Source organism: Melampsora larici-populina, assembly GCF_000204055.1.
Source record: "Melampsora larici-populina 98AG31 unplaced genomic scaffold MELLAscaffold_25, whole genome shotgun sequence".
Classification (NCBI taxonomy): domain Eukaryota; kingdom Fungi; phylum Basidiomycota; class Pucciniomycetes; order Pucciniales; family Melampsoraceae; genus Melampsora; species Melampsora laricis-populina.
In genome coordinates, this window is record NW_006768789.1 from 250,802 (window position 1) to 265,883 (window position 15,082).

General features: G+C 38.8%; 4 protein-coding genes across 4 annotated transcripts; 3 read left to right on the plus strand and 1 right to left on the minus strand.

Moving 5' to 3' along the window:
* Window positions 1-3,070: 3,070 nt before the first annotated feature.
* MELLADRAFT_72180 (uncharacterized protein) lies at window positions 3,071-3,804 on the minus strand (the record flags this gene model as incomplete). The annotated part of the gene is made up of 1 exon (XM_007411573.1): window positions 3,071-3,804. The coding sequence occupies one exon, from the start codon at window positions 3,727-3,729 to the stop codon at window positions 3,409-3,411; it is 321 nt and encodes a 106-aa protein (XP_007411635.1).
* Window positions 3,805-7,347: 3,543 nt separating this feature from the next.
* Window positions 7,348-8,979, plus strand: MELLADRAFT_107739 (uncharacterized protein; the record flags this gene model as incomplete). Its single annotated transcript, XM_007411393.1, has 1 exon — window positions 7,348-8,979. One exon carries the CDS (start codon window positions 7,348-7,350, stop codon window positions 8,977-8,979), a length of 1,632 nt encoding a protein of 543 aa, XP_007411455.1.
* A 1,076-nt stretch (window positions 8,980-10,055) lies between these two features.
* On the plus strand, window positions 10,056-11,678 carry MELLADRAFT_107740 (uncharacterized protein; the record flags this gene model as incomplete). The annotated part of the gene is made up of 1 exon (XM_007411394.1): window positions 10,056-11,678. One exon carries the CDS (start codon window positions 10,056-10,058, stop codon window positions 11,676-11,678), a length of 1,623 nt encoding a protein of 540 aa, XP_007411456.1.
* Window positions 11,679-13,805: 2,127 nt separating this feature from the next.
* MELLADRAFT_88161 (uncharacterized protein) lies at window positions 13,806-14,481 on the plus strand (the record flags this gene model as incomplete). The annotated part of the gene is made up of 3 exons (XM_007411395.1): window positions 13,806-14,131; window positions 14,182-14,312; window positions 14,375-14,481. 3 exons carry the CDS (start codon window positions 13,806-13,808, stop codon window positions 14,479-14,481), a joined length of 564 nt encoding a protein of 187 aa, XP_007411457.1.
* Window positions 14,482-15,082: the final 601 nt, after the last annotated feature.

The window sequence follows — 15,082 nt, forward strand, 5'->3', positions numbered from 1 at the left end:
TTGGGATGAGGAAGATAATTAAATGATTTACTTCAATGGCTGTTCATGAGATGTGCAGAAGTACTGTTATAAAATACAAAAGATATGATTTCTGATGTTGTTGAGCAATTTTTTACCTTTTTTTGATCTTTGGGGAGATTTTGACACCTCAGAGGCACGCCTTGGTGCCCCCACTATAGGTGTGCCTTTGGAGCGGTCAAAATCCGCACCCAGGCCTGCCCTAAATCAAAACCCGCGCCCACCCCATGACTGGCCATGCATAGAGCTAAGGGCATCCAAAATTCACTCAGGGCTAACCAGATCACACCTTGGATGCTTCATAGGCACAAAATGTTCTAAAATTATTTTGACTTTGACCTATATTGCTGGTATATGTGTATCAAACTTTATTTAGAGGTTATAGGAGTCTATTTGGATGAAAAAGAGCTATGCTGAGGCTATGTTGAAAGAAAAAGATCAATTGTTTTTATTGATTGCACAAAAAAACAATGGGCACCCAGGCAGACAGGGCAGCCAGTGTGCCTGCAGGGTGTTTGTGACTGTGACAGGGCCCAGACTGTCAGCTTCAAGAATATTGTTGGGCAAAGTTGGCAGGGCAGGGCAGGGTCTGGGTCACATCACTAGTCACAAGATCCAATGACATATATTTAACTGAGGGAAATATTATGTTACAAACCATATCCTTTTTGGGGTAAACATCAGATGTGCATCACATAAGTAGCAATCATGTATAATGAGAATACCAAATAAATCTTTAACTGTGATTACATCCAATGGACTTGTATGTAATCAAACCCCAAGTTATAAATGTAAGACTTTTATATTTTCAAGTACACATCCCCACGCCTAGGATTTGTAATCATCGGGTTCGCGACAGGCCCCGGCCCCGCCGCTGCAGAACTTGAATGATTACGTAAACCACTTGGAGGGGACTGTACATACCTCACTCTTTCACCTATGGTGAAAATGCATCATCACATTACTTCTATCAATCACTTCATCCATCAAATAAACAAATTCCTTAACCTAATTTATTATATGTTTCTACATTTCTTTAACCCATTGTGATCATGTTGTTAGTTATTAAAGTTCTTGTCAAGACTTATTTGATTTTGTTAGAAGGTGATGCTAGAAGTATTGCTCAAGTTAGTAAAGAGATTTAATAATAATCAAAACTTTAAACTGATGAAATTCCTGGTTTAAAGAATTACACAATATCTAGATGGTATCTTCCTCGTGGTTGGTACAAAGTATCAACATAGGGGAATCTGTAAAAAGGTGAGGTGAAACACGCAAGCACAGCAAAAACAAAAAAGCACCTCTTAAGAGGTGCAACAGAAAATTGGCACAATCGACAATCATCTCTTACGAGAAATGTCAAGCCATCACGCAGTTCGAATTTTCTTTCCACTCTCACATCGTTGTTCTCTTAATTTCTCCTCAGGTCCTTTGTCCGCTCTTCCAGCAGTTGTTTCTGTCTCAAAATTAAAAGTCATAAAAAATTTGTTATCCTTACCACCAGTTTCATTTCGACTCGTTATTCCAGTCTCGCAAATACAACTGGTTATCTTTTTATCTCCTCAACAGTTAGATGGTTTTTCTTCTGTTTTTTGTTTTTTGTTTCCCGCCCACCATCCCTTTTAGTCAAACTAGGGGTCAAAAATCCAGCAAATACGTGGTGTTTCTTCCTAATTTCTCTCACTTGTGTATCCAAAGAGTGGGGAGCGCTCCAGTGGAGTGACTCAGCGCCGATGTGGCCGCCCTCATGTACTCCGCGGATCTTTCTCCTGCCCCACGTGCAATCCAGGCCCAGGGCCAAGTCTAGCGTAAAAACCCAGCAAGCCTTGCTACCCGTGCCTCAAACTGATTCCCTTCACAGTCAACAAATTTACCTCACATTTTTCATTTCAAGTCATCAATATTACATTCAAATCCATGAAATCAACAGAATTTTTCCAAAGAATTGATCCATGTAATCTTTGGGTGTAAAACAATACCTAGATATGTCCAAAGATTTGTTTTCAATGATACCTCAGATTCTGTAACCCAATGATCATCATCAAGACAATTCTTCTTCTTAAGAAAATAATTATAATCAAAAGAAAAAAGGAAAAACCTCATCAAGCTCTTTTGTTTTTTTTTTAAAAGAAATCATTAATTTTTAACATCTTACAAGCCCCCTTAAAAAAAATCAAAAAAAATTAAAAAAAATTAAAACAAAAAAAAACACACACAAAGAAAAAGGAAAAAGTAAAAGAAGAGAAAAAGATTATAAATAAAAAAAACCCAAAACAAGGTGAAAAAAGAAAAAAAAGATTTTCATTTTTATAAAAAACCAAAAAAAAAAAAAAAAGTCCAAAATCTTTAAAAAACAACCAGTAAAAAGAATCATCAAAAAGAAAAATTTTGTTTCATGATCATGTTTTTTCATCATTGACTTCAAGTTTTGTAAGTTTAGATCAACTGTTGAGAATTTTCTTCTTCCTACACTTTTACATTCATATAATTGTCCCAAAGAAAGAAGAGAAGCAAAGAGAGAAGAAATCCTAAACCCCCCCCGCAAAGAAAAGTCTCCCTTATCCCACCACTTCGTCTTTCTTCTCTACTTCTTCTTCCTTTACTTCTTCTTTTAATTCTTCACTAGTTCTTTCATGACTAGGAGAAGGAGAAGAAACAGCTACAAAGATACCCGCACACAAAGGATCAAAACCATTATTAATCATCAATATATTCTAAAAGAAAGGAGAAAAAAAAACACTAACGAGTTCCAATCAATTGATTCAAACTTGATAATCGTTTTGAAGAAGCAAGATTCGAAGCCGGAAGAGTTTTACTTCTTTTCACCACCAAAGGTATCGATTGATGACGTTGATGGTAATGAAAAGAATGATGAGCATGAAGAAAATCAAGTTGAGTAGGAGATTCAGAGATCGAATCTTTAGGATGATCTTCTTCTGTACCATCCGAGCGAAGGATAAGTTCATCATTGGTCGTCAATCTCCTAGGAGGTGAGAGTGGTGAGAGTGGATCATCAGATGAAGAAGACGTATTGGAATCTTGTGCTGCTTTCCTTCGTTTGATACTCAACTTTCGTGCTGAGAGTTCAGGTATGTTGGAGGGTGTGCTGAAGTTAGGATGACTTAGTTGTGGATGAAGTGAACGAGAGGATTGGTGGGCTGGTAAGCTGGGTCGTTCCTGTGATTTGTGGTGTTGTCCGACCAAGTTACAAACGCACAAAAACGAACAAACAAACAAAAAGGGGAAAGAGGTAATGGTTGAGATTGATTTAATAAGGTGACTCATCAAACTTTCTTGGAAAGTGTGTGTGGTATTGAAAACCGAATAAGAGAGAGAGAGAGGGCGTTGGAGAAAGGAAGAAGAAAGGAAGAGGTGACTGATGGGTACTGCTCAGAGACTAACATTGCGATGAGGAGAATCGGTAGGTTGGTTGGGATGTGGGGTTCCGTTGGTTTTAGGTTGAGGACGAAGACCGACGACAAAGTAATTTTGATTATCGATCAAGAATTGAAGCACTTCTTGAGCTTCTTTGACGTCTCGCATGATTAACTCTTGTTCATCTAAAGATTGTTGTTGGATCGAAGGTTGACTTGAATTCAAGGGCTTAGAAGACGAAGGATTATAAATGATTCGATTTAGATGAGCTTGATTCCTAGGTTGAGGTTGACAAAGCCCAGGTTGAAAGACCACCGCTAGATTCGCACTGGTCATCAGATTCACATCTGATTTCAATGCAAACACAGAAAGCAGATCCAAGAGATAAAGTAAAAGATATTGTGAAGAAGGTGGTAAGGTTGAGATGAGCGATTTAAAGGTTCGGACTTGTTTGGTTTTCTCCTTTTGACGGTCATTGAGGATATTACGAAAGTCTTGGTACATGCTGTAGGGAATCAAAGGTTCCTAAATAAAATCCAAATCAAAAAACTAGGATTAATGATCTTGTTTTTGATGATGGTCAAACAAAAGAGAAAGTCAATGAAAGGTAAACTAAACTGGTAATGACATCAAGTACCTCCTCAAGACATTAGCAGCATCATGAACCGAAAAGTAAGACTTTTGGTTTCCATTATTGATATGATTTGAATCGATTAAACTACCAGTTGAACCTGAAGTAGAACTCGAACCATGATCTGATGGATTAGTAGTTTTCCAATCTAAATCTTTACCATAGTTAGGTGGTTCATCAAAAATCGCTTGAAGTTCACGCATTCGTTTAGTCGAACCTGAGATTCGAAAGATCCCTTGAACATTGGTTGCATTCTCTTTAAGATATAATCCACATTTAGCCACCACCACAGGTATATAACCATAGATATAAGCTTTCTTATCTTGACCGACCATTGAGATGGCCACAGAAGCGAGTTCTAAAGATTGTTCTAATCTAGCACCAAAGACTGTAGGAGAAGAAGGGATTAAATCATGAGAAAGTGAATAAGATGGTTGATGTTTTGTTTTTAAAAAACTTGAACGCATTGGATGATTTGATTGTGAGGTTGATGAAGATGAAGATTGTTGTTGTTGTTGTTGTTGTTGATGTTGATGATGATGATGATGATGATGATTTGAATGTTGAGTTTGATAATTATTAGAATTAGTGAGAGAGCTAAATGGATTACTAAACGGATCAAAGAGAGCAGTATGATTTTTGATGAACGGACGCCACCATTTCTTTTGAGGTTGAGGATGAACTTCAGATAGAGTAGAAGCCATTTGATGATAGATTTGATTGGATTAGTTTGAATCGTGATCTGATGATTGAGATGGCTGAGATGGCGAGTTTGGAGAAGTTGAGAAGAGGAAGAGAGAGAGAGAGAATGGTTCGATGATGAAGTTGAAGAAAAAGATAAAATTTTTTAATAAGTAGTAGAGTAGTGGTAGTGGTAGTGATAGTATTTAATTCTTTGATGGGGAATCTCAAGAAGTCCATCAAAGTATTCACTACATAGTTCAATTCAACTTAGGTCGTCAAGGCTAAAAACTTATTAAATTTAAATCAAATCACTTAAATTTTAACACTTCACCACTACTCAACCTTCTCTTTCTTCAACTTCAACTCCAGCCACTTCACTTCACTCTATCACTTCACTCATATCCTTATATACTCATTCTAAATCTAAATCTACACCTCCACAGCTTTACTGTGTAAAGATTAACTACACAGTAAGTGAAAAAGTCTTCAAGGACTTATGCTTCATGGCTTGGTCTTATGATCTCAAGAGATCTTGACTCTAAGCCCAATTCTAAATTTTGCACTCTATTTCTCATTCATGTTTTACAAAGTTTGGAGCTGTAGCTTTTTCTATTTCAAATTGCAATAAATTATTACCTCGATGTAGTCCAATGAAGGAATATCTCTTCATACGGGTGGCTGTGCATCCAGGAAAGAGGCAGAGAATTTTCTCTTGATCGATGGACCGGACAGTGTTGGGTACATAGCATACCACTGTGTAAGTATGTAAGTAGAGCTTTCATTACTCCTCGCCTACTTAAAATAAAGGTGCTGTGATGTGAACTATCAGCAGATCCAGCAAGAAGGGCTACAGCCTTGGTGGTGGTGATTCCAAAAGTACGTACCATCTCAATTGGCTGGAAGAGAGCTTGTTAGGTACGCTCTTCTCATCCCGCCCGTGATCCCGTAACAAGCTTCAAGGGACTGTGTATATGCTTATTGTCAGCGGCTTTCTGTGCAATGACTTGTTTTGTGATTGTTGCTTCTTTTCCGTTGATTGTTTGTTGAAAGATCAATGGTTTTGTCTTGATCGAACGTGACAGCTATACCCCCAGTTGTTTGAATCTGATCACTCGGTGTAGAACATTGAACCGCAAAGCTAGCCATCTCACAATGCCGTTTCTCAGACAATGGGCTAATGACAGAATTACCAGGAGCTCAGATCTTCAATCAGCCATCACGTTCGGCATGATCAGTGGACCAACAATCACACCCAGCCCAATATTTTCAGGTGCAAGACAAAGAAAAAAACTATCCAAGGAGAGTCATTATGTTTTGTTGAGATGGATTCATATTGGGTTGTAAGTACCAGAAGCGTCAAGATTTTTTTGAACCTCTTGAGTACCATGCGTTGAGCGGGCACCATGTGCCAAGCAGTAAAATGTATGACTTGCGCTGGCCATTCACATTACAAAATCTTGCACAATACCCTCAATGAAGGGCCAAAGGTCTGGACCAACACTCAACAAAAGCACAGACAAAATCTACCAACCGCCAAGCAGCAAGTAATCGTTGACAATGTTACACAGAGTGTACTTTATACTGGGATGAATGACAGCCAAACCTTTCAATCCCATCACACAGGGATGTGAACGCTTCCCGATCACCAAGCAAGTGGCTTACAATGCAAAGCTGATGACAGTACTGATGGAGAAAATTGATGTGTCAATGATGTTTGAGATTGATCATTTTTATGAGGAGATATCAAGTCAGCTTGGGCCTTCAAAAAGTTATCATCTTTCCTTCGTCGCCGTCAGGTGCAACGTGACCAGCACACTCAGCGAAAAAACACATGTATAATCATAGCTTCCTAGGACCTCTTTAATATCCCAAGAATCATTCTAAGCCAACTCATGATGTGGCATCTCATTCTCGAAAAATATCACCAGCAATCATCCACAACCTCTTTGCCCTATGCCAAGTTATGCATCCAATCGTATCACTTGTCTTGGTACCATCTCAGGTAGACCAAGCGATTTTACATAAATTCTTCACATACACATCCTAATCTTGAGATCCAGACAACAATCTTCATCACAAGAAAGTTTCATTCCTTTGGCTTCATGTTGGGTAAAGCGACGCTGCTTGATGGGCTCAAAACATTGGCTACAGCTGGGCTCAAGGAAACTGGCTACAGCCATTGATCTACAACATCAAAGCCACCTTGTTATTGATGATGAGTTATGGAATGGAAACCTTATCCACCTGTCCCAAACCTCTGATCAAGATCTATACGCTCGTATCGGTAGGCATTTACAAACAATGGCGCAGGCAGAAAACGTGTCTGGACTGCGACCACGATGACCGCAGTGGTAAAACATTGAGCAAAGCTTTGCTGAAGATTGGTTTCGGGCATGTTTGAAGATCAACTCATTTGTTTTAATCCTACAACAAGTGAGAACCGGAAAATCTGTAGTGCAAGTAACAATTGTATCTATGTATAACTTTTGTATCATGATCAGTTCGTGAACAAAACAGCTTATAATTCAGAAATAAGTGAAGTCTATAAACACTCACCATCATCACTGACTGATCTGATGAACAAACGGTTTTGAAAGTCAAGATACTAGATTTAAGTTCAAAGTCTGCAATTTCACAAAATGGTAGGAATGAGTATTGGCTGGGTATGGATAGCGGGCATCTCGATTCACTTGGCTATCTCCTTGGACACAAATCCAGAAAATATCCGAGTCAATTCAAGACTACAAGAGATTCAGCCGTCCAGACAGATCTTCACAGCACGCGGTGATATGAACAACATATGCAGAGACAGTAGCTCCACATATCTGGATCCAAGCGCTCGTCCCATTCTCAAGAGACAAAAATTGGCGCCTCAAGCCGAAACAATTCTATCTCATGAGAAAAAGGGATCTTTTCAGTCCTTGGACTCGGAGAATCGAGAAAGAAGCTCAAAAGTTGAACTATGGATGGAAAAGAAATCTACAACAGATCACAAAGATTTATATCCATCAAGCGCTGAAAGATTTGACTCCAATAACCACAAGATTGCTAACATATGTCCTATCCCGAATCATAGAGGTGTAGAACAGAAAGAGCATCACACAGCTAGGGAGCTGAATTTTGATTTAAATCAAGAACCAATGGACCATATTTCACCAAAATTCTATGAAAATTTAATCTCACAAGGGAAAACTAATACTCTATCGGTAGAATCAACCAAAAAAGGAATAGAAAGTAAATCATCAATCAGAATGGATTCTGAACCAAAGGCATCCGAAATCGATATCAAAAACTTCCATCTACACGATCCTAACAAGATATGTTCAGCTGCTGCAATTCATTACACAAAAGATCTGATGATAAGTTTATCAGAAAAATATACACCTAGAGTGAAGATACCTAATGAATGCCTTAGTTGGAATTCAGGAAAAGAAATATGGACATCAGAGATCTTACTTCCGTTTGTATATTTCATGGTGATTTGTAATCCGAGTCAAAAGCTTTGGAAGTATATAAAACATTTAACTGTTTTGAGTTTAAGAGCTTATCATCAATCTTCACTTGAGGATAAAACTCAATCAGATCAAGAAAAACTCGGTCGATTTGTTTTATGGCATACTGAAGTGATGTATCATATTACTTTGTTACAACCAAGTATTAAATCGTTAGATGGGGTTAGACTTACTATTCGTGGTTTCTGTACTCTCGCTAGGTTGGTTTGGGTAATGAATGATCATGAAAACTTTGAGAAATGTTTTTCACAAAAATCTTGTAAATCTATTTTAGAAAGACACATTTCTGGCACATTTGAAGAAGATTATAAATCAGGATATCCAAGAAACGAACTTAATCAAAACTTATATAGTTCGACTTTAGAGAATTGGAAAAAGAAATCCAATGAGATTTTAAAGATTGGTAGATATGTAGATTGGTCGAAATTCTTAATAAACCATCCGAAAGACGAATCTCATCCACTTCTTTTAATAGATCAAGACCTTCAAAACCTAAAAACCGATCCAAAGTTATTGGTCTTTATGAAGTATTGGGAAAAAGATTTGGAAAAGATGTTTGAGTTTATTAGTCCGTTAAGTTTAACTGGTTTAGCTTTACCTCATTTTTCATTACATCAAATTTGTAAAGGAATGAATCAATTCATTAAAACCAAACGTCAAACATCAGGTCTTCATAAACCTAGCGAGTTTCAAGTTACTTTGTTCTCTCAATTCCTGCATCAAAAATTAAATGATAAATATTTCAAAAGGTTTTGGTAGCAATTCAAAAGGAAAAGAAAATGTCATGTTTTAATCTGAATCTAATCTATGGTGGTAGACATAAAAGATAAGGAAAGGCTTGAGTAGTGCTTTTATGTTTAGAGCTCTAAATTTCATGTGAAGTTTGATTTTATTGCACATAGAAAAAAATTCAAAAAGTTTTCCAATTGTCCCCAAAAGCTACTTTTGAGCTCTTGTTGATGAGGGCATGTCAAAAGTATCCTTGGCTCCTCAACAAGTTGAGAATCAGGGGCTTGTGTAGCACTTATAGATCATTCTAGATTTTCCTTATCTTTGGTGTCTCCCATCATATGACCTGGTAATCTATTATGATGTCTTAAGTTATTTCTAATTCCTAATTTGGACTTGGATCCCGGTCCAAAGTTTTGGTGTGCAAGACAAACAAAAAAACTATCCAAAGAGAGTAATTATGTATTGTTGAGATGTATTCATTTCCATAGGTTGTAAGTACCAGAGGCGTAAAGATTTCTGAAACGACTTCCTTTGGCTCCATGTCTGGTGAAGCAAAAATGCCTCATGCGCTCATAACATTGGCTACAGCTGGGCTCATGGAAACTGGCTACAGCCATTTTGCTCTATAACATCAAGACCACATTTTCATTGATTCTCATTCAAAGCAATACATCATCATGGCATGAGCATTGAAAATTGATAACGAGTTGTGCAATAGAAACCTTGATTGCCTGCCACAGACCTCTGAAAATCTATACTCTTGCATCGGTAGGCTTTTAACAATGGCGCAGGCATAAAACGTGTCTGGGGTGTGACTACGATGTCCGCAGTGTTATAATGCTGAGCAAACCTTTGCTGAAATTTGTTTTCGGGCATGTTTGAATATCAGATCACTTGTCCTAATTTTACAACGAGCGCGAACTGGAAAATCTGTAGTACAATGTATCTATGTATGACTTTTGTATCATGATCAGTTCAGGAAACAACACTTAATTCCGAACCAAGTAGACACTCGCCATCATCTACTGATCTTCTTGGCAGACATTTTTGAACGTCAAGATACTAGAGTTAAGCTCAAAATCTTCCAATTGCAATCCCACAAAATGGTAAGATTGAGTATTGTCTGGGTATGGATAGCGGGCATCTCGGTTCACTTGACTATCTCCATGGACACAAATCCAGAAAATATCCGAGTCAATTCAAGACTACAAGAGATTCAGCCGTCCAGACAGATCTCCACAGCACGCGGGGATATGAACAACATATGCAGGGACAGTAGCTCAACATATTTGGATCCAAGCGTTCGTCTGACTCTCAAGAGACCAAAATTGGCGCCTCAAGGTGAACCGATTTTATCTCATGAGCAACATGGAGTTTATCAGTCCTTGGAGGATCGAGAAGGAAGCTCAAAAGTTGAACTATGGATGGAAAAGAAATCTACAACAGATCACTATCCATCAAGCGCTGAGATATTTGACTCCAATAACCACAAGATTGCTGGTATATGTCCTATCCCGAATCATAGAGGCGTAGAACAGAAAGAGCATCACACAGCTAGGGAGCTGAATTTTGATTTAAATCAAGAACCAATGGACCATGATATTTCACCAAAATTCTATAAAAACATACCCTCAAAGGGGAAATCCAATACTCTATTGGTGGAATCAACCAAAAAAGGAATAGAAAGTAAATCATCAATCAGAATGGATTCTGAACCAAAGGCATCAGAGATCGATATCAAAAACTTTCATCTACACAATCCTGATAAGATGTGTTCAGCTGCTGCAATCCACTACACAAAAGAGCTCATTATGGCTTTGTCAGATAGATACACACCTCGAGGTAGGTTATCCGAATACCCTAGTTGGGAGTCAGGAAAGGAAATATGGACCTCAGAGATATTACTTCCGTTTGTGTATTTCATTGTGTCTTGCAATCCGAGTAGAAAGATTTGGAGATATATAAAACTCTTGACCAATTTACTCTTAAGGACTTATCATAAGTCCTCAATTGAAACTGAAACTTTATCAGATCAAGAAAAACTCAGTCGGTTTCTTTTATGGCATACAGAAGTGATTTATCATACTGCTTTATTAGAACCAACATTTAAATCATCATGTGCTCGACTCACCATTCGTAGTTTGTCCACACTTGCAAGAGTTTTTTGGTTGATTAATGATCACGATTGTTATGAGAGATCATTTTCAAAGGGATATTGTAAATCTATGTTAGAAAGGCACATTTCTGGAACATTTGAAGAAGATTACCAAGCAGGATATCCTAGAAATAAACTTAATCAAGATTTATATAGTTCAACTTTAGAGAATTGGAAAAAGAAATCCAATGAGATTTGGAACATTGGAAAATATGTAGATTGGTCGAAATTCTTGATCCATACACAAGATGAATCTGATCCGATCCTTTTAAAAGATCAGGATATCGAAACACTAAAGAATGATCCAAAATTGACTGTCTCCATGAAGTATTGGGAGAAAGATTTAAAGAACATGTTACTGTTTATCAAACCCTCACCAAACATCAACTTAGCTCTACCTCATTTTTCACTTGAGAAGATTTGTAGAGGGATTGATCAATTTATTAAACAAAAGTTGACGTGTAAAAAGCAGGAAGTAGACCTTCATAAACCAACTGACTATCAAGTTACATTGTACTCTTCTTTCCTTCATCAAAAAACAGATGATAAATCTTTTGAGAGGTTCTGGTAGCAGTTCCAATGTTCAGAAATGTATAGAAAAATGTCATGCTGTGATCCAAATTGAATCTACAGTATCTTGTAATCTTTTATGGTGACAGTGTCTTACATCATTTATAATTCCTTATGCTGAGTTGGATTGACTGGAATGCCTTTTACCCCACTTCATTGTTTTCCTTTTTCCAGGGTTTGTGATATGTATGTGTTCAAAATAGGAATATCCAGGGACTAGTCTTAGATATGTTTACCGTTGGCAGCTTTCTATGTAGTGACTTGTTCTGCAATCATCACCTCTTTTGCATTTGTTGTTTGTTGAAACATTGACACATCACTGTTCTGTCTTGATCAAAATTGACATCTCTACCCCCAGATGTGAGATCCAAGGGAATTCTGACTTTGTACAAGGTTTTTCTGAGATCATGGGACTCAAAATTTATTTGACTTGTCCTCCTCATTATCCTAACCTTTCACCATCAACTCCTTCCTCTCATTATCTCGTGTGAAATGCCCCCTAACATGCCCAACACAGGACAGATGATTGAGTATAATTCCAGCTTGAATTTGACCTCAGGATGGACAAATCCAACCACGTCTAGCCAAAAACAATGATGTGGTAGCGGTGTTTCTCAAAGGCTTGGATTTTGGTATACCTTGAGGAGAAATGAACTTGGGCAACCTAGGAGCAAATCACACACAATAAGAAGTCCCACTTCTTGCCAAATTTGCAAAGCAGAGGGCTCAAGCAAGTACCCCTGGATTTGTTGTCCAATGATACATTTAAACAATGATGGGAACCCCTCAATCTGAGAGGATTGCCTGTTTGGTTCCAGGCTGTGAGGAGAAGTAGTATTCTCTTGCAGTCATGCTGGCCAAGCTTGTGGTGGTTGCAAATGATGTCATGCCACACCTGTCTAAAGGCCAACTTTCTAAACAAAAGCATGGCAGAACCATTAATGAACCCCCAAATGTCAAGCTCTAACCCATATTTTAACTTCCAGGCTATCTCAATGAATGGGAATCTTGACAGTTGCTGAGAAATCTTCACAGAAGAAGCCACTCAGGAGGAGCTCAATAAGAGACCAGCTGGATCCTATGAAGCTGCAGCATCAAGATGTGCAGATAGTCAACAACCAACAATGACATTGGCTCCCAAAAAGCCATTGCACAAGCAAAAGGCATGTAAAAATGACAAACCCATTGAATAACTCTGAGCCATTTTCTCAAAATTATTAACTATAAATAATACATGTTCATAGTATAACTAGAGAGTAGATTCATTACATCACATTACATTAGATTCTAATAGTCTTATCCATTCTCTATGAGATAAAATTATTGAGAAGAGAGAATCCGAGTATTCAAGAGACAAGTCAAGAATCAAGAAAAGAGAATCAAATTTAGATTTGATACTTCCACACTCTTTTTACTCACACATTTATTAGCTATGATCTACAAGATAATGCGTGGAAGTAATAGTAATAAGTTGAGAGAATCGAGAATCATTAGTGCATCCAAACAAACAAACCCCAAATTGATTTGGGTTCCTTATCTGTGGCCCAACTTATACAGGGTTTATAACAAGGCATTCCAGACTAATAACATCAAAGCTGAAGACTCTTCAGAGTCAACTATAACAGTCAAGATATTTCATCACCACCTATTAAACAATCTTGTCTTACACCTGGAAAGCACATCTCATGCCAAATGCCAAAAAGGTCAGAGATATAGAAAAATCATGGCTGCAAATCATATCAGTAACACTTCATAACAAATCCAAACACTTCACTAGACTAGTGCATTCCTGTCAATAAGAACACTTATCGAGCAAGGAAATTGTTGTGCAACAAGTTATACATCACTGTTACAGGTTGATTACATATGAATTACATATGTAATGCAGCACTTGAGGACCCAGGAACTGTAGATGTACAGTAGATTACAAAATGCTTGAAATCCGAAATTTCTCAAAATCACAAGCTGGCCCGTGTGAGGGCGCAGCACCGGCCAAAAATGAAGTGGCCGGGGGGACCACTAACTCTCTCGAACGACGTCTCAATTGACGGTCATTGGACTGCGACTTCCACTAACCTGACGATCCTCACCAACTTTCAAGAACTTCACCACCCACTCGACAATTTCGATGTCAGATGTGAAGTTCTCAAATTCGATGCCAGATGTGAAGTTCTCCGGCCGATTGGAGGACCCTGGTGGGCCTTTCCTATTCGACCTTTGGGGTGGCCGTACCTTATTTGAGTCTCGCCAACATCTCCTCGATTCCGTCGTCTCTGGATCTATCACCCTCCAAAAATCATCAGACAACCAGCTCTCATTATTCCGGATTTCTTGGTCAAATTGCTCGTCTGGGTTCCATTTCTTCCCATATTCCTGTTCTAAAATGTCGAAAAATCTTTGTTCTGGCAACCCTCAAGGGTCTCAATCTCAAGATGCGTCCGATCGCAACACCGCGTAAGTTTCGGTTTTCTAGTTTCGACAGCTGATCTAAATGACTGATCCAGGCCGCTCCGAACCAGGTTACAACTTGTTGACGTTTTGAATATCAACAACGATGATACGACTTCCGGAATAGGCTCCCAAGAGTCTTTGGTGACGTTCGATTTTGGCCATGAGGATCCGGAAGAGGGGCCTGGTAAGTCTTCATTCTTCCCAATGTTGGCTGGGAAGCTGAAGCTGACGTGTATCCTTGGATAGTCGATTTGCCGCAGGTCGATCAACAAAGCGGTATCGAAGCCAACAAGTGTGTCGAACCGAAAGATGGTAAGTCACAGAGCCAGTGTTCTTTTACTAGCATCAACTGACCTAATATTCTGATTCTTTTAAAGTCACCAAGCAGCAATTCAGTGACATGAAAATCACGTTGAGCTTGTACACGCCTGAGGCCACCACCGGACCTGTCAAGGCTAATCACAAGCGAAAATGGGTTGCTCAGAAATTTCCCGTCACCAAGCAACAGATTGATATCACCAAAGATTTGATTGATGATTTGAAAACTCATCTATTCATCATTGCCAACAAGGTTTGGAACGATACCACTGGTGGCCTCAGTGCCTTATTCAAAACTGCGGACGCCAACAAGCAACTCACTGTCGGTGTCTACGTTTTCAATCACCCTACCTACGGCAAAGGTAAAGGGTCTGTGGTCGCCACCGACAAACAACTCGGCCTGTTCTTCAAAGCGGTTGCGGATGCGCCAACCACAGAAGCCGGAATTTCGTTATTGATGGAGCATCCTGGTAAAGCGGCCCTCCAGGTTGCTGGTGTAAGTTTGCCTTTTTTCTTTAAGTTTGCCTGTGGGCCTTTCGCTGACTCCGATGACTCTCGGTCTCGGTTTACTAGGAACGGTCCTTAGCGCATGCGGTGTTGACAGTCACCAATGCCGTCAACCACGGCCGCACGACC